This window comes from Pseudophryne corroboree, chromosome 1, assembly GCF_028390025.1.
Source record: "Pseudophryne corroboree isolate aPseCor3 chromosome 1, aPseCor3.hap2, whole genome shotgun sequence".
In the NCBI taxonomy this organism is placed as follows: domain Eukaryota; kingdom Metazoa; phylum Chordata; class Amphibia; order Anura; family Myobatrachidae; genus Pseudophryne; species Pseudophryne corroboree.
In genome coordinates this window covers 1,091,765,524-1,091,784,282 of record NC_086444.1, presented here as the reverse complement: position 1 = coordinate 1,091,784,282, position 18,759 = coordinate 1,091,765,524, and the positions used below count along the sequence as shown (strand labels likewise).

The window sequence follows — 18,759 nt, the reverse complement described above, 5'->3', positions numbered from 1 at the left end:
CGTCCACCACTATTGCTTGAGGGTTCCTCAACCTGGAACAATATCTCTAAAGTTTCTTGTTGCGGCGAGACGCCATCATGTCTATTTGAGGAATTCCCCAACGACTTGTCACTTCTGCAAAGACCTCTTGATGAAGACCCCATTCTCCTGGATGGAGATCGTGTCTGCTGAGGAAGTCTGCTTCCCAGTTGTCCATGCCTAGAATGAAGACCGCTGACAGAGCGCTTGCATGTCTTTCCGCCCAGCGGAGAACCTTTGTGGCTTCTGCCATAGCCGCTCTGCTCTTTGTTCCGCCCTGGCGGTTTATGTACGCCACTGCTGTTATGTTGTCCGACTGAATCAAGACGGGCAGGCCGCGAAGAAGATGCTACGCTTGCAGAAGGCCGTTGTAAATGGCCCTTAATTCCAGAATGTTTATGTGTAGACAAGCTTCCTGGCTTGACCATTTTCCCTGGAAATTTTCCCCGTGTGTGACTGCTCCCCAGCCTCGGAGACTTGCATCCGTGGTCACCAGGATCCAATCCTGAATCCCGAACCTGCGACCCTATAGGAGATAAGAGCTGTGCAGCCAACACAGGAGGGAGATTCTGGTCCTGGAGGACAGGATTATTTTCCGGTGCATGTGCAGGTGAGACCTGGACCACTTGTCCAACAGGTCCCACTGAAACACCCTGGCATGGAATCTGCCAACTGAATGGCCTCGTAGGCCGCCACCATCTTCCCCAGCAACCGAGTGTATTGATGAATCGACACTCTTGCCGGCTTCAGAATCTGTTTGACCATGTTCTAAATTTCAAGAGCCTTTTCCACTGGAAGAAAAACTCTCCGTAATTCTGTGTCCAGAATCATACCCAAGAATGACAGTCGTATTGTTGGAACCAACTGTGATTTTGGCAAGTTTAGGAGCCAACCGTGTTGTTGCAGAATTGTAAGGGAAAGCGCCACGTTCTGCAGTAATTGCTCCTTGGATCTCGCCTTTATCAGGAGATCGTCCAAGTACGGGATAATTGTGACTCCTTGCTTGAGCAGGAGAGCCATCATTTCCGCCATTACTTTGGTGAAAATTCTTGGAGCCGTGGACAGACCAAACGGCAACGTCTGAAACTGATAATGGCAATCTTGTATTGCAAACCTCAGATAAGCCTGATGTGGCAAGTAAATGGGAACATGCAAGTAGGCATCCTTTATATCTACCGACACCATAAAATCCCCCTCCTCCAGACTGGATATCACTGCCCGGAGAGATTCCATCTTGAATTTGAATTTCCTTAGGTAGAAACTGAGGGATTTGAGGTTCAGTATTGGTCTGACTGAGCCGTCTGGCTTCGGGACCACAAACAGGCTGGAATAAAAGCCTTCTCCCTGTTGCGACAGGGGAACCTTGACAATAACCTGATTTAGACACAATTTTTGTATTGCTTCGCATACCACCTTCCTGTCTGGAAGAGAAGCTGGTAAGGCCGATTTGAAAAATCGGCGAAGGGGAACGTCTTGAAACTCTAGTTGGTAACCCTGGTACACTATTTCCAAAACCCATGGGTCGAGGGCCGAACGAGCCCAGCACTGACTGAAGAGTTTGAGACGTGCCCCCACCGGTGCAGGCTCCCTCAGAGGAGCCCCAGGGTCATGCGGTGGATTTGGCAGAAGCCGGGGAGGACTTCTGCTCTTGGGAACTTGCCACAGCCAGTGACCTTTTTCCCTTTCCTCTTCCTCTAGAAGTAAGGAAGGAAGTCCCTCTGCCTTTTTTGTATTTATTGGGCCGAAAGGACTGCATCTGATAGTGGTGTGATTTCTTTTGTTGCGCATGAACATAAGGTAAAAACTACGACTTACCTGCGGTAGCCGTAGAAACCAGGTCAGTGAGGCCGTCACCAAACAAGACACCACCTTTATACGGCAGAGACTCCATAGCCTTCTTAGAGTCCGCATCAGCATTCCATTGATGAATCCACAATGATCTCCTGGCTGAGACTGCCATGGCATTGGCCCTTGATCCCAAAAGGCCAATATCACTCGCAGCTTCATTTAGATAGGCTGCAGCGTCCCTGATATGACCCAGGGTCAAAAGAACGCTATCCCTGTCCAGGGTATCTATATCAGATGACAAGTTATCTGCCCATTTTTCAATAGCGCTACTTACCCATGCCGAAGCTACGGCCGGTCTGAGCAGCGTACCCGTAGTGACATAAATGGATTTCAATGTATTTTCCTGCTTACGATCCGCAGGTTCCTTCAGGGCTGCCGTTTCAGGGGATGGCAGTGCCACCTTTTTGGACAGCCGTGATAAAGCTTTGTCCACAGTGGGGGGTGACTCCCAATTTTCCCTATCCCCCGAGGGGAACGGATATGCCACCGGAATTCTCTTGGGAATCTGAAACTTCTTGTCAGGATTCTCCCAAACCTTTTCAAAAAGAGTGTTCAGTTCATGAGAGGGAGGAAACGTTACCTCAGGTTTCTTTCCTTTATACATGCAAACCCTTGTATCAGGAACATCAGGGTCCTCCGTGATATGCAACACATCTTTTATCGCCACAATCATGTACTGAATGCTCTTAGCCAGTTTTGTATTTAATCTGGCATCACTATAGTCGACACTGGAGTCAGAGTCCGTGTCGGTATCTGTATCTGCTATCTGGGTAAATGAACGCTTTTGTGACCCCGAGGGAGTCTGAACCTGGGACAACACATCCTCTACGGATTTTTTCCATGCCTGGTTCTGAGACTCAGATTTATCCAATCTTTTATTCAACCGAGCCACATTTGCATTCAAAGCACTCAAAACATTTACACAATCAGGAGTCGGAGATGCCGACAGGGTCACTCCCACAGCCGTTTCTTTCCCTATTCCAGTCTCCTCCTGGGAAGAGCACTCTGCCTCAGACATGCCGACACACGTGCACCGACACCCACAAACACACTGAGCATATAGGGGACAGACCCACAGTAAAGCCTGTCAGAGAAACACAGAGGGAGTTTGCCAGATCACAACCCAGCGCTTATCCCGGTTCTGAACACTTTTTACATAAAGCCCCAGACCTGTTAGCGCTTTTATATTACATTAAATAGCACCAAATATACTGTGCCCCCCCCCCCACCCCCCTGTTTTGCTCCGTTACTTGTACAGCAGTGGAGAGGAAGGCCAGCGTCTCTGCAGCTCTGTGGAGAGAAAATGGCGCTGGTGAGAGCTGTGAGGGCTAAGCCACGCCCGTTCAATGGCGCGCTTCAGTCCCGCTATTTTATTAAATATTTATACTGGCGGGGGCCCGGATTCAGTGCCTAGGCACTTAAAAACCACTTTTGCCAGTCTTATAGAGGATTTACATGCTGTCCAGGGCGCGCGCCCACCCCCTCTGCACCCTGTAGTGCCGCTGTGTGTGGGAGCATGGCGCGCAGCGCGGCCGCTGTGCGGTACCTCTAAGCCGTCACTGAAGTCTTCTGATCTTCTTCTACTCACCCGTCTTCTGACTTCTGGCTCTGCAAGGGGGGTGACGGCGGGCTCCGGGAACGAGCATCTATGCGTACCTAGCGTTCAGACCCCCAGGAGCTAATGGTGTCCTGAAGCCTAAGAAGCAGAGCTTTGAAACTCACAGAAGTAGGTCTGCTTCTCTCCCCTAAGTCCCACGATGCAGGGAGACTGTTGCCAGCAGTTCTCCCTGAAAATAATAAAGCTAACATTAGTCTTTTCTGAGAAACTCTGGAGAGCTCCCGAGTGTGCAACCAGTCTCACCGGGCACAGATTCTAAACTGGAGTCTGGAGGAGGGGCATAGAGGGAGGAGCCAGTTCACACCCCTTTTAAAGTCTTAAAGTGCCAATGTCTCCAGAGGATCCCGTCTATACCCCATGGTTCTTGAAGCATCCCCAGCATCCTCTAGGACGTATGAGAAATAATATGTACTGTAAGTGAATGTCACGGGAACACATAAAAACAAACAAAAAAATCAGGACTCGAACCCTGGACCCCCAGCGTGGGAGGTGGGTGCCTTCATCGCTAGCCCACGACACCTCATGAGAGATTTCCCAATATCATGTATAAAAGTACTGCAAACAGCGACCACTCCCCATTGGTGTTGGTTTATGCCTTAGGGGACTCGAACGCTCACATTTCAAAAGCACGGTATTTTCCACCATCCCCATTATGCCTTAGGGAACTCAGACGCTCATGTACATGTATTTCAAAAGCACGGTGTTTATGCATTGTACATTCTTCCTTTTCCACAATTAGTTGCGTCTCCATACACAAACTTGCGTCTGCATACACAAGTGTTTTAACATGTTCGTTTGTGTCTGTATAAACTACAGTATTTACAGTACTGTATATTGAGAACTCTCACCGTCTGACCATTGGTCACCGTCTACGGTATTAACATTACAGTCGTCACTGACCAATTGCCAGAGCTGTAGATAAATCCGCCGCTTTACGATCGAAAGTACTTGATTAGTGGAGCATTAGCCACCCAGTGGTGGAGATGTGTAATGCATGCGGAGTATCTAGTATCGCCTCAACGCGTCTGCCTGTGATTAAACTCAGCAAGCTAAGCTATCGCCTTAGTGTGACTAAACGCCCGTCTAGGCGGAGAAAGTCAAGATAACGAAGGCTACATCTGTAGTTGTTTCTTTTTAGATGGATCTATTACACCAAAGGCAGCAAGGGCACACGGATACTGATGACTGCTCCAAACCAAGGTTACGGATAGGGGTGGTGCTACACTTTAAGGTATATTCAATAAGAGTCGGGTCCATTCCGACATGCAGATGTCGGAATGGACCCGACAACCCCTATTCAGAGAGTGGCTGCGCTGAAAGCGGCATCTGGGGGAGCGGTTAGCTGCGCCGGGAGGGGATGGGGGGGGGATGTCTACAGCGCCACTGCTCCCGCCATCTCAGTTCCTTCATCTCAATCCGACTTTTTTTAAAGTCGGATTGAGATTGTCGGAAACGGGGCTAAAACATGTCGGGTTTGGCCCCGCTTCCGACAATACACGCTGATCGGCGGCTGAAGCCGCGATCAGCGTGCATTCCGACAAGTCGGGTTTCCCGACTTGTCAGAAAAAATGGGGCCGTAATGAATAGGTCGGAACCCCTTCCGACCTAAAACTGTCGGAAGCTGCCGTCTTTCCGAGAAGACGGCAGCTTCCGACAGTTATTGAATACACCCCATAGAGAATATCTGCATTTAGTTCTGCGTACTCAATGCAAATGTAATTGTGGCCGTCTTGCATGCAAGTCTGAATCCCCCTCACTGTGTATAAGAGACACTAAGAGCAACAAGCTCTCACTTTATGGCATCTGTTGCTGCAACCACTCACACAGCATGGCTCCGGCTACACAGGCAATAGACAACACTTGTGCTAATTACAGAATGTTAGCAGCATAATGAAAGGTGGCAGCGTATGGAGACTCGGGAAGAGAAGAACAGAGGAAACAGCTTCATCTCCAACAGCAAATCTTTTACCGTGTAACAAATTACATCCACACAAAACAGCTATTATCTACTGTATATGAATACAGAACTCGTGTTTATATAGAAGTTTCAATTATATTGCAAGCTTGCCAAGGGTGTCCTTTCAATGTTAATTTATAGCCGCAGTATTAACAGCAAAGTACCTAATATCACATAAATATTCACAAACAAACATTATACAGATGACTGGTTCCAAATAAACATGACACGTTCATGATGGAAATGTATATAGGGAATAAACAGAACATGACTTCATGTCGCCTCACAGAGGAAGAGGATACACGCAGAGCACAACCTAGCCAGACGCCATCCCGCCTGACAGATACATAAACTGGTTGTGATGGGACATGAATACTCCCGGCACTGGGTGATAGGCGTCAGATGCCGCTACATAATTACACAGCTATGAGCCTTATTGCTGCAAAAAAACATGGTGACAGATGTTACATAGTATTCTGATGCTAAATGGCAATCAATCATTTGTGATGTGATATCTCTAATGTGCACAGTATGCAAAATAGAACATAAAGAGGCACTTTAGCAGTGGTGAGCGATGAGCATGATCTCAAAGACGGCTATGGAAAATTCTAATCAGGAAAGAAAAATAAGAATTTACTTACCGATAATTCTATTTCTCGTAGTCCGTAGTGGATGCTGGGGACTCCGTCAGGACCATGGGGAATAGCGGGCTCCGCAGGAGACAGGGCACATCTAAAAAGCTTTTTAGGTCACATGGTGTGTACTGGCTCCTCCCCCTATGACCCTCCTCCAAGCCTCAGTTAGGTACTGTGCCCGGACGAGCGTACACAATAAGGAAGGATCTTGAATCCCGGGTAAGACTCATACCAGCCACACCAATCACACCGTACAACTTGTGATCTGAACCCAGTTAACAGTATGATAACAAAACGAAGTAGCCTCTGAAAGATGGCTCACAACAATAGTAATAACCCGATTTTTGTAACAATAACTATGTACAAGCATTGCAGACAATCCGCACTTGGGATGGGCGCCCAGCATCCACTACGGACTACGAGAAATAGAATTATCGGTAAGTAAATTCTTATTTTCTCTAACGTCCTAGTGGATGCTGGGGACTCCGTCAGGACCATGGGGATTATACCAAAGCTCCCAAACGGGCGGGAGAGTGCGGATGACTCTGCAGCACCGAATGAGAGAACTCCAGGTCCTCCTTAGCCAGAGTATCAAATTTGTAAACTTTTACAAACGTGTTCTCCCCTGACCACGTAGTTGCTCGGCAAAGTTGTAATGCCGAGACCCCTCGGGCAGCCGCCCAAGATGCGCCCACTTTCCTAGTGGAGTGGGCCTTTACAGATTTAGGCTGTGGCAGGCCTGCCACAGAATGTGCAAGTTGGATTGTGCTACAGATCCAACGTGCAATCGTCTGTTTAGACGCAGGAGCACCCATCTTGTTGGATGCATACAATATAAACAGCAAGTCAGACTTTCTGACTCCAGCCGTCCTAAACTATATATATATAAATATATTTTTAGGGTCCTGACAACGTCTAGTAACTTGGAGTCCTCCAAGTCCCTAGTAGCCGCAGGCACCATAATAGGTTGTTTCAGGTGAAAACCTGACACCCCCTTAGGAAGAAAACTGGAGACGAGTCCCAGTTCTGCCCTGTCCGAATGGAAAATTAAATATGGCTTTTATAAGACAAAGCCGCCCATTCTGACAATCGCCTGGCCGAGGCCAGGACCAACAGCATGGTCACTGTCCATGTGAGATATTGGTCAACAGCATGTTCACTTTCCATGTGAGATATTTCAAATCCACAGATTTGAGCGGTTCAAACCAATATGATTTTAAGGAATCCCAACACTATGTTGAGATCACACGGTGCCACTAAAGGCACAAAAAAGGGGTGTATATGCAATACTCCCTTGACAATCTGGACTTCAGGAACTGAAGTCAATTCTTTCCGGAAGAAATTCTACAGGGCCGAAACGTAAAACCTTAAAGAACCCCAATTTTAGGCTCAAAACACTCCTGTTTTCAGGAAGTGTAGAAATCGACCTAGTTGAATTTTCTTCGTGGGGCCTTCCTGGCCTCACCCACGCAACATATTTTCACCACATGTGGTGATGACGTTGTGCGGTCACCTCCTTCCTGGCTTTGACCAGGGTAGGTATGACCTCTTATGGAATGCCTTTTTCCTTCAGGATCCGGCATTCAACCGCCATGCCGTCAAACGCAGCCGCGGTAAGTCTTGGAATAGACATGGTACCTGCTGAAGCAAGTCCCTTCTTAGCTCCCCAGGCCCTTAGTCCTCTGTGAGCATCTCTTGAAGTTCCGGGTACCAAGTCCCTCTTGGCCAATCAGGAGTCACGAGTATAGTTCATACTCCTCTATGTCTTATAATTCTCAATACCTTGGTTATGAGAAGCAGAGGAGGGAACACATACACCGACTGTTACACCCACGGTGTTACCAGGACATCCACAGCTATCGCCTGAAGGTCTCATGACCTGGCGCAATACCTGTCCCGTTTTTTGTTCGGGCGGGACGCCATCATTTCCACCTTTGGTCTTTGCCAATGGTTCACAATCATGCGGAAAAACTTCCCTATGAAGTTCCCACTCTCCCGGGTGGAGGTCATGCCTGCTGAGGAAGTCTGCTTCCCAGTCGTCCACTCCCGGAGAGAACACTGCTGACAGTGCTATCACATGATTTTCCGCCTAGCGAAAAATCCTTGCAGTCTTTTCACTGCCCTCCAGCTTCTTGTGCCGCCCTTTCTGTTTACGTGGGCGACTGCCGTGATGTTATCCCACTGGATCAATACCGGCTGACCTTGAAGCAGAGGTCTTGCTAAGTTTAGAGCATTATAATTTTGCTCTTAACTCCATCTATGTGGAGAGAATTCTCCAGACTTGATCACACTTTCCTGGAAATTTTTTCCCTGTGTGACTGCTCCCCAGCCTCTCAGGCTGGCCTCCGTGGTCACCAGCATCCAATCCTGAATGCTGAATCTGTGGCCCTCTAGAAGATGAGCACTCTGTAATCACCACAGGAGAGACACCCTTGTCCTTAGATATAGGGTTATCCGCTGATGCATCTGAAGATGCGATCCGGACCATTTGTCCAGCAGATCCCACTGAAGAGTTCTTGCGTGAAATCTGCCGAATGGAATTGCTTCGTAATAAGCCACCATTTTTACCAGGACTCTTGTGCACTGATGCACTGACACTTTTCCTGGTTTTAGGAGGATTCCGATTAGCTCGGATAACTCCCTGGCTTTCTCCTCTGGGAGAAACACCTTTTTCTGGACTGTGTCCAGAATCATCCCTAGGAACAGTAGACGTGTCCTCGGAAAAGCTGCGATTTTGGAATATTTAGAATCCACTCGTGCTGTCGTAGAACTATTAAAGATAGTGCTACTCCGACCTCCAACTGTTCTCTGGACCTTGCCCTTATCAGGGAAGCGTACCAGTTTCTTTTAAGAAGAATCATCATTTCGGCCAATACCTTGGTAAAGACCCGTGGCGCCGTGGACAATCCAAACGGCAGCGTCTGAACTGATAGTGACAGTTCTGTACCACGAACCTGAGGTACCCTTGGTGAGAAGGGCAATTTTGGACATGTAGGTAAGTGTCCCTGATATCCAGTGACACCATATCGTCCCCTTCCTGGTTCGCTATCACTGCTCTGAGTGACTCCATCTTGATTTGAACGCTTGTATGTAAGTGTTCAAATATTTCAGATCTCACCGAGCCGTTTGGCTTCAGTACCACAATATAGTGTGGAATAATACCCCCTCCCTTGTTGTAGGAGGGGTACTTTGATTATCCCCTGCTGGGAATACAGCCTGTGAATTGTTTCCAATACTACCTCCCTGTCGGAGGTAGACGTTGGTAAAACAGACTTCCGGAACTTGTGAGGAGGAGACATCTCGAATTTCCAATGTACACCTGGGATACTACATGTAGGATCCAGGAGTCCCCTTGCAAGTGAGCCCACTGCGTGCTGAAACTCTTGAGATGACCCCCTACCGCACCTGAGTCCGCTTGTACTGCCCCAGCGTCATGCTGCGGACTTGGCAGAAGCTGTGAAGGGCTTCTGTTCCTGGGAATGGGCTGCTTGCTGCAGTCTTCTTCCCTTTCCTCTACCCCTGAGCAGATATGACTGGCCTTTGCCCGCCTGCCCGTATGGAGACGAAAGGACTGAGACTGAAAAGACTGTGTCCTTTTCTGTTGAGATGTGACTCGGGGTAACAAAAGGTGGATTTTTCAGCTGTTGCCATGGCCACCAGGTCCGATGGACCGCCCCTTTATACGGCAATACTTCCATGTGCCGTCTGGAATCTGCCTCACCTGACCACTGTCGTGTCTTCGTCTGGCAGATATGGACATCACATTTACTCTTGATGCCAGAATGCAAATATCCCTCTGCGCATCACGCATATATAGAAATGCATCCTTAAAATGCTCTATAGACAATAAAATCTTGTCCCTGTCAAGGGTATCAAAATTTTCAGTCAGGAAATCCGACCAAGCCCCCTCAGCGCTGCACATCCAGTCTGAGGCGATTGCTGGTCGTAGTATAACACCAGTATGTGTGTATATACTTCTTAGGCTATTTTTCAGCTTCTTATCAGCTGGCTCCTTGAGGGCGGCCGTATCTGGAGACGGTAACGCCACTTGTTTTTATAAGCGTGTGAGCGCCTTATCCACCCTAAGGTGTGTTTCCCAACTCGCCCTTACTTCTGGCGGGAAAGGGTATACCGCCCATAACTTTCTATCGGAGGAACCCCACGTATCACCACACACTTCATTTAATTTATCTGATTCAGGCAAAACTACAAGTAGTTTATTCACACCCTACAAAATACCCTTATTTGTGGTACTTGTAGTATCAGAAATATGTAACACCTCCTTCATGCCCTTAACATGTAACGTGTGGCCCTAAAGGAAAATACGTTTGTTTCTTCACCGTCGACACTGGAGTCAGTGTCCGTGAGGTAAATGGGCGTTTTTACAAGCCCCTGACGGTGTCTGAGACGCCTGGACAGGTACTAATTTGTTTGCCGGTCGTCTCATGTCGTCAACCGGCTTGCAGCGTGTTGACATGATCACGTACTTCCACAAGTAAGCCATCCATTCTGGTGTCGACTCCCTAGAGAGTGACATCACCATTACAGGCAATTTGCTCCGCCTCCTCACCAACATTTTCCTCATACATGTCGACACACACGTACCGACTTACAGCACACACACAGGGAATGCTCTGATAGAGGACAGGACCCACTAGCCCTTTGGGGAGACAGAGGGAGAGTTTGCCAGCACACACCAAAATGCTATAATTATACAGGGACAACCTTTATATAAGTGTTCCTCCCTTATAGCATTTAATATATATTTATATCGCCAAATCAGTGCCCCCCCTCTCTGTTTTAACCCTGTTTCTGCAGTGCAGTGCAGGGGAGAGCATGGGAGCCTTCCCCTCAGCCTTTCTGTGAGGGAAAATGGCGCTGTGTGCTGAGGAGAATAAGCTCCGCCCCTTTATCGGCGGGCTTTTCCTCCCGGTTTTTTAAGAACTGGCCTGGGTTAAAATACATACATATAGCCTTAATGGCTATATGTGATGTATTTATTTTGCCAAATAGGTATTTATATTGCTGCCCAGGGCGCCCCCAGCAGCGCCCTGCACCCTCCGTGACCATGTCAGTGAGCCGTGTGACAACAATGGCGCACAGCTGCAGTGCTGTGCGCTACCTCTCTGAAGACTGTGAAGTCTTCTGCCGCCTGTTTCCGGACCTCCGTCTCTGCCGTCTTCAGCGTCTGTAAGGGGGATCGGCGGCGCGGCTCCGGGACGAACCCCAGGCTGACCTGTGTTCCGACTCCCTCTGGAGCTCAGTGTCCAGTAGCCTAAGATCCCAATCCATCCTGCACGCAGGTGAGTTGGAGATCTCTCCCCTAAGTCCCTCGTTGCAGTGATCCTGTTGCCAGCAGGAATCACTGAGTGAAAACCTAAAAAAAACTTTTCCAAACAGCTCTTTAAGAGAGCCATCCAGATTGCACCCTTCTCGGACGGGCACAAAAACCTAACTGAGGCTTGGAGGAGGGTCATAGGGGGAGGAGCCAGTACACACCATGTGACCTAAAAAGCTTTTTAGATGTGCCCTGTCTCCTGCGGAGCCCGCTATTCCCCATGGTCCTGACGGAGTCCCCAGCATCCACTAGGACGTTAGAGAAATACTTCTTAAATAATTAGTAGTCACAAGGGGCAACGTATCATTCATGGTTATGGGGAAGAAGTGGTATGTATCAGTGCACGTTACGTATGATATACCGCTTTTCCCCTATGTATGAATGTGCCGGTATGCAGTACATGACAGGGGCAATCCGTGCCGCTAGAATACATTTACTCCTAGGCTGATGCGTTGTGTGCTCAGACAGGCATCGCCGGAGGGGTGAGTTTTCACTCCACCACTTCGGCAGGCAAGATGTTGCTACATCTTGTAGATGTCCCTTCCTACCGCTATAATACATTTACCCCTACATGTAATATAGCAATGGGATTAAATTACAAGAATTCTATATTAGATAGATGAACATTTAAGGTAACGTATACTGTAAGGGTAAATGCTGTTTTGTACAAGAGGGCTATATATTATAATTCTGACCCCAATTATCCTCAGGGTCTAGAGGAGAAGGAGGTGACGAGAAGTAAGTGAGGTACTGTGCGCCACACAGCAACTTCACTTTACCCTCGGCTGCCGTTTGTCTTATTTAATATTTCAATATTTATTCATATGAATCTAATGTGCATAGATAATATTCTAAAGAAACCTGCTTTGAAGGTTTGCCACACATTAATCCAAGACATTTTGGGGAGGGGGGGGAAGGGGTAATCAATTAGCCCCAAAAATTTTGCTTTCAGCAATTCAATTAGAGCCCACTTTCTACACTCATGAAATTATCTTTTTTCAGGCGAAAACACACAGAATCCATGATAAGTTCAAGGACCTATGTGCTTTCACTGCTGGCTTCGCAAAAACGGCTAATTATCATGGATTATTTTTCAGAACCTGATGAAGTACCAAAAATAAATCCCAGACAAGAGGTGCCATGGGGGTCAAAAAGCCAACAGAAAGTTACCGTGGCCAACTGAATTCCCCCTTAAATGTGAGAGAAACACCCCTTCCCCCCTTCCTCCCCAAAAAAGAGACATCTTTCGCACCTAATATTTGATGTGTACTTTTCCCAATTGGATAGTGCCAGATCTCACATAAAGGGTTTGGTACAGTTCAACGCGAACAGCGCCGGGAAGAAGGTCCTTGAGCTATTCAATTCAGTGTGCAGCTAAGTCGGAGAATGCTGGTACTCACGGAATAAACAGGGCATTCTCCAACTACCAAAGTTGGAAGTGTGAGTAGGAACATATAATTAGACACAGGGCCTAATTCATGTTTGTAAGGAATCGCACAGCTGCAAAGAAGTAGCTGTGCAATTCCGTGTAATTAAAATGCAAATGCTGCAGGAGGAATCTGTAGGAGACAGAGGCCTACTATATGCATTTGCGAGAGCCGAGTGCGAGGACACAGCACTCGGATCTCGCAAAGGCATGTAGGCGGTATCTATCTCCTATAGACGCCTCCTGCAGCATTTGCATTGGGATCACCATAGAGACATTCAATATTTTTTAGGCACTGGCCAGCCTGCATAAGCTCAAGCTTACTCAGATTGGCCGTCGGATCCGGACACCCGGGTCCAGTAAATCTGCGTCGAACAACGTAGACCCTGGTCCCGTCACAACTACAAAACGGGGTAGAATGGTGCCGCCCCAAAATGTCACATCATGTGACTATACTGTGGCTGACAGGAGATAAACGTGTTTTGCCCCTGCGCAGACACCACACCAATGGATTTATATATAAACCATCGGGTTTACGTATAAATCTGAATATGTACACAGTCCTGTCGGTCACATCTCACAATCTCACATATGCAGATCATCCGACAAAATATATGTACAATATGTAACAGGTAGGCAGAGCTCTGTGTAAAGGTGGGAACACACTGGAAAGATATATCTGCAGATCAATTGATCTGCAGATATATCTATGGACGGATCGGGCAGTGTGCTGTGCATACACACTGCCCGATCCGTCAGGGACTGACGTCATGAACTGGGCGGGCGTGTACACACGCGCGCCCAGTTCAGCTGTCAATCACCGCCGGCTGCCGCAGCATGTGTGCGAGCGGTCGGCCGACCGCCGTACACACACAGCGACGCGCCAATATATCGGTAGATATATTGGCCGTCGGCTGTGCTGCGGGGCCGACGCAATACGTCTGTGAATGACTGAGTTCACAGACGTATCGGCCGTACACACTGGCCGACGGACCCGCGGTATATCGTGCGTTCAAGAGAACGGCCGATATGTCGGCCAGTGTGTACGGGCCTTAAGAGTAAACTGCTTTCACACACAATGGCAAGGATATGACACACAGCAAATGAGCTAACTGATCAGCAGGAGATGAATAAGTGTGAAGAAAACATTACCTCAGCTAAAGTGATCAGAAGAGGGTCAAAGGGTATGGATTCTGGAGGACGCTCCCACTGCAACTTGTGTTTTACAGAACCATGGACCAGCCTGAAAAATAGGATGTACATGCGTGACTTTTGGATAGTCCTTGGGACACATGATATAACACTGTATAGTGATGCTAAGTGGCTGATTCAGAGGTGGATGCTATAGAACAGGCACTGCAGCTTTTTATTCACTGTGCTATAATATGTAAAAGGCTCAGGAGAGGTCTTAAAGTAAAAAGACATCAACTGCCGGTTCATGTGATCCGCTGCTGAGTCCGATGACGAAGCATCAGATCAACTGCGTGACCATCGGACATCCCGGTAACCCTCAGGTTACTCAGCATGTCTGGCCAAATCACACTGCTGGAGACAGTGAAGCTGCATTCGAGGATAAAGTCAATGGCTTTGGCATACCCAGCCAGCAGTATGTCAATCATGCTGCAGCTCTTAGGGCACTGCGAGCAACATCGCAGAACCTGATCTGCACATGTGTAGTGAGGCTGCTGTGAGTATAATAATAAGATTTTACTTACCGATAAATCTATTTCTCGTAGTCCGTAGTGGATGCTGGGGACTCCGTAAGGACCATGGGGATATAGCGGCTCCGCAGGAGACAGGGCACAATAATAAAAGCTTTAGGATCAGGTGGTGTGCACTGGCTCCTCCCCCTATGACCCTCCTCCAAGCCTCAGTTAGGATACTGTGCCCGGACGAGCGTGCATAATAAGGAAGGATATTGAATCCCGGGTAAGACTCATACCAGCCACACCAATTACACCGTACAACCTGTGATCTGAACCCAGTTAACAGTATGATAACAACGAAGGAGCCTCTGACAAGATGGCTCACAACAAGAATAACCCGATTTTTGTAACAATAACTATGTACAAGTATTGCAGACAATCCGCACTTGGGATGGGCGCCCAGCATCCACTACGGACTACGAGAAATAGATTTATCGGTAAGTAAAATCTTATTTTCTCTGACGTCCTAGTGGATGCTGGGGACTCCGTAAGGACCATGGGGATTATACCAAAGCTCCCAAACGGGCGGGAGAGTGCGGATGACCCTGCAGCACCGAATGAGAGACTCCATGTCCTCCTCAGCCAGGGTATCAAATTTGTAGAATTTAGCAAACGTGTTTGCCCCTGACCAAGTAACTGCTCGGCAAAGTTGTAAAGCCGAGACCCCTCGGGCAGTCGCCCAAGATGAGCCCCCTTCCTTTTGGAATGGGCTTTTACAGATTTTGGCTGTGGCAGGCCTGCCACAGAATGTGTAAACTGAATTGTATTACAAATCCAGCGAGCAATCGTCTGCTTAGAAGCAGGAGCACCCATCTTGTTGGGTGCATACAGGCTAAACAGCGAGTCAGATTTTCTGACTCCAGCCGTCCTGGAAACATATTTTTCAGGGCCCTGACAACGTCAAGTAACTTGGAGTCCTCCAAGTCCCTAGTACCCGCAGGTACCACAATAGGTTGGTTCATGTGAAAAACAGAAAACACCTTAAGGAGAAATTAAGGACGAGTCCTCAATTCTGCCCTGTCAGAATGAAAAATTAAGTAAGGGCTTTATATATGATAAAGCCGCCAATTCTGACACACGCCTGGCTGAAGCCAGGGCTAATAGCATCGTCACCTTCCATGTGAGATATTTTAAGTCCACAGTGGTGAGTGGTTCACACCAATGTGACTTTAGGAAACTCAAAACAACATTGAGATCCCACGGTGCCACTGGGGCACAAAATGAGGCTGTATATGCAGTACCCCTTTTACAAACATCTGAACGTCAGGCACTAAAGCCAGTTCTTTCTGGAAGAAATTCGACAGGGCCGAAATTTGAACCTTAATGGACCCTAATTTTAGGCCCATAGACAGTCCTGTTTTCAGGAAATGTAGGAAACGACCCAGTTGGAATTCCTCTGTAGGGGCCTTCTTGGCCTCACACCACGCAACATATCTTCACCAAATGCGGTGAAAATGTTTTGCGGTTACATCCTTCCTGTCTTTGACCAGGGTAGGGATGACTTCATCTGGAATGCCCTTTCAGGATCCGGCGTTCAACCGCCATGCCGTCAAACGCGGTCGCGGTAAGTCTTGGAACAGACAAGGCCCCTGCTGGAGCAGGTCCTTTCTTAAAGGTAGAGGCCACGGGTCTTCCGTGAACATCTCTTGAAGTTTCGGGTACCAAGTCCTTCTTGGCCAATCCGGAACCACGAGTATCGTTCTTACTCATCTCCCTCTCATGATTCTCAGTACTTTTGGTATGAGAGGCATAGGAGGGAACACATACTCTGACTGGTACACCCACAGTGTTACCAGAGCGTCCACCGCTATTGCCTGAGGGTCCCTTGACCTGGCGCAATATCTGTCTAGTTTTTTGTTCAGGCGGGACGCCATCATGTCCACCTTTGGTTTTTCTCAACGGTTTACAATCATGTGGAAGACTTCCCGATGAAGTCCCCACTCTCCCGGGTAGAGGTCATGCCTGCTGAGGAAGTCTGCTTCCCAGTTTTCCACTCCCGGAATGAACACTGCTGAGAGTGTTATCACATGATTTTTCGCCCAGCGAAGAATCCTTGTAGTTTCTGCCATTTCCCTCCTGCTTCTTGTGCCGCCCTGTTTACGTGGGCAACTGCCGTGATGTTGTCCCACTGGATCAATACCGGCTGACCTTGAAGCAGAGGTCTTGCTAAGCTTAGAGCATTGTAAATTGCCCTTAGCTCCAGTATATTTATGTGGAGAGAAGTCTCCAGACTTGATCACACTCTCTGGAAATTTTTTCCTTGTGTGACTGCTCCCCAGCCACTCAGGCTGGCATCCGTGGTCACCAGGACCCAGTCCTGAATGCCGAATCTGCGGCCCTTTCATAGATGAGCACTCTGCAGCCACCGCAGAAGAAACACCCTTGTCCTTGGAGACAGGGTTATCCGCTGATGCATCTGAAGATGCGATCCGGACCATTTTTCCAGCAGATCCCACGGAAAGGTTCTTGCGTGAAATCTACCGAATGGGATCGCTTTGTAAGAAACCACCATTTTTCACAGGATCCTTGTGCAATGATGCACTGATACTTTTCCTGGTTTTAGGAGGTTCCTGACTAGCTCGGATAACTCCCTGGCTTTCTTCTCCGGGAGAAAACATCCTTTTCTGGACTGTGTCCAGAATCATCCCTAGGAACAGTAGACGTGTCGTCGGAAAAAACTGCGATTTTGGAATATTTAGAATCCACTCGTGCTGTCGTAGAACTACTTAAGATAGTGCTACTCCGACCTCCAACTGTTCTCTGGACCTTGCCTTTATCAGGAAAACGTCCATATTTCTTTTAAGAAGAATCATCATTTCGGCCATTACCTTGGTAAAGACCCGGGGTGCCGTGGACAATCCAAACGGCAGCGTCTGAACTGATAGTGACAGTTCTGTACCACGAACCTGAGGTACCCTTGGTGAGAAGGCAAATTTGGACATGTAGGTAAGCGTCCCTGATATCCAGTGACACCATATCGTCCCCTTCTTCCTGGTTCGCTATCACTACTCTGAGTGACTCCATCTTGATTTGAACGCTTGTATGTAAGTGTTCAAATATTTCAGATCTCACCGAGCCGTCTGGCTTCAGTACCACAATATAGTGTGGAATAATACCCCTTCCCTTGTTGTAGAAGGGGTACTTTGATTATCACCTGCTGGGAATACAGCCTGTGAATTGTTCCCAATACTGCCTCCCTGTCGGAGGGAGACGTTGGTAAAGCAGACTTCAGGAACTTGTGAGGGGGAGACGTCTCGAATTTCCAATGTACACCTGGGATACTACGTGTAGGATCCAGGAGTCCACTTGTGAGTGAGCCCCCTGCGTGCTGAAACTCTTGAGATGACCCCCTACCGCACCTGAGTCCGCTTGTACTGCCCCAGCGTCATGCTGCGGACTTGGCAGAAGCTGTGTAGGGCTTCTGTTCCTGGGAATGGGCTGCCTGCTGCAGTCTTCTTCCCTTTCCTCTACCCCTGGGCAGATATGACTGGCCCTTTTGCCCGCCTGCCCTTATGGGGACAAAAGGACTGAGACTGAAAAGACTGTGTCCTTTTCTGCTGAGATGTGACTTGGGGTAACAAAAGGTGGATTTTTCAGCTGTTGCCATGGCCACCAGGTCCGATGGACCGCCCCTTTATACGGCAATACTTCCATGTGCCGTCTGGAATCTGCATCACCTGACCACTGTCGTGTCTTCGTCTGGCAGATATGGACATCACATTTACTCTTGATGCCAGAATGCAAATATCCCTCTGCGCATCTCGCATATATAGAAATGCATCTATAGTCAATAAAATCTTGTCCCTGTCAAGGGTATCAATATTTTCAGTCAGGAAATCCGACCAAGCCCCCTCAGCGCTGCACATCCAGGCTGAGGCGATTGCTGGTCGTAGTATAACACCAGTATGTGTGTATATACTTTTAGGATATTTTTCAGCTTCCTATCAGCTGGCTCCTTGAGGGCTGCCGTATCTGGAGACGGTAACGCCCCTTGTTTTTATAAGCGTGTGAGCACCTTATCCACCCTAAGGTGTGTTTCCCAACTCGCCCTAACTTCTGGCGGGAAAGGGTATACCGCCAATAATTTTCTATCGGAGGAAACCCACGTATCATCACACACTTCATTTAATTTATCTGATTCAGGAAAAACTACAAGTAGTTTATTCACACCCTACATAATACCCTTATTTGTGGTACTTGTAGTATCAGAAAT

General features: G+C 48.0%; 1 protein-coding gene across 7 annotated transcripts in view; it reads right to left on the bottom strand.

Annotated features, from left to right (window-relative positions):
- PACRGL (parkin coregulated like) overlaps positions 1-18,759 on the bottom strand; it is a 162,515-nt gene that overhangs the window by 28,746 nt on the left and 115,010 nt on the right. For all 7 annotated transcript variants that reach the window (XM_063921632.1, XM_063921624.1, XM_063921640.1 and 4 more), the window contains exon 4: positions 13,993-14,083. In XM_063921632.1, coding sequence (XP_063777702.1) covers positions 13,993-14,083 — 91 coding nt within the window. The remainder of the gene's footprint in view (positions 1-13,992; positions 14,084-18,759) is intronic.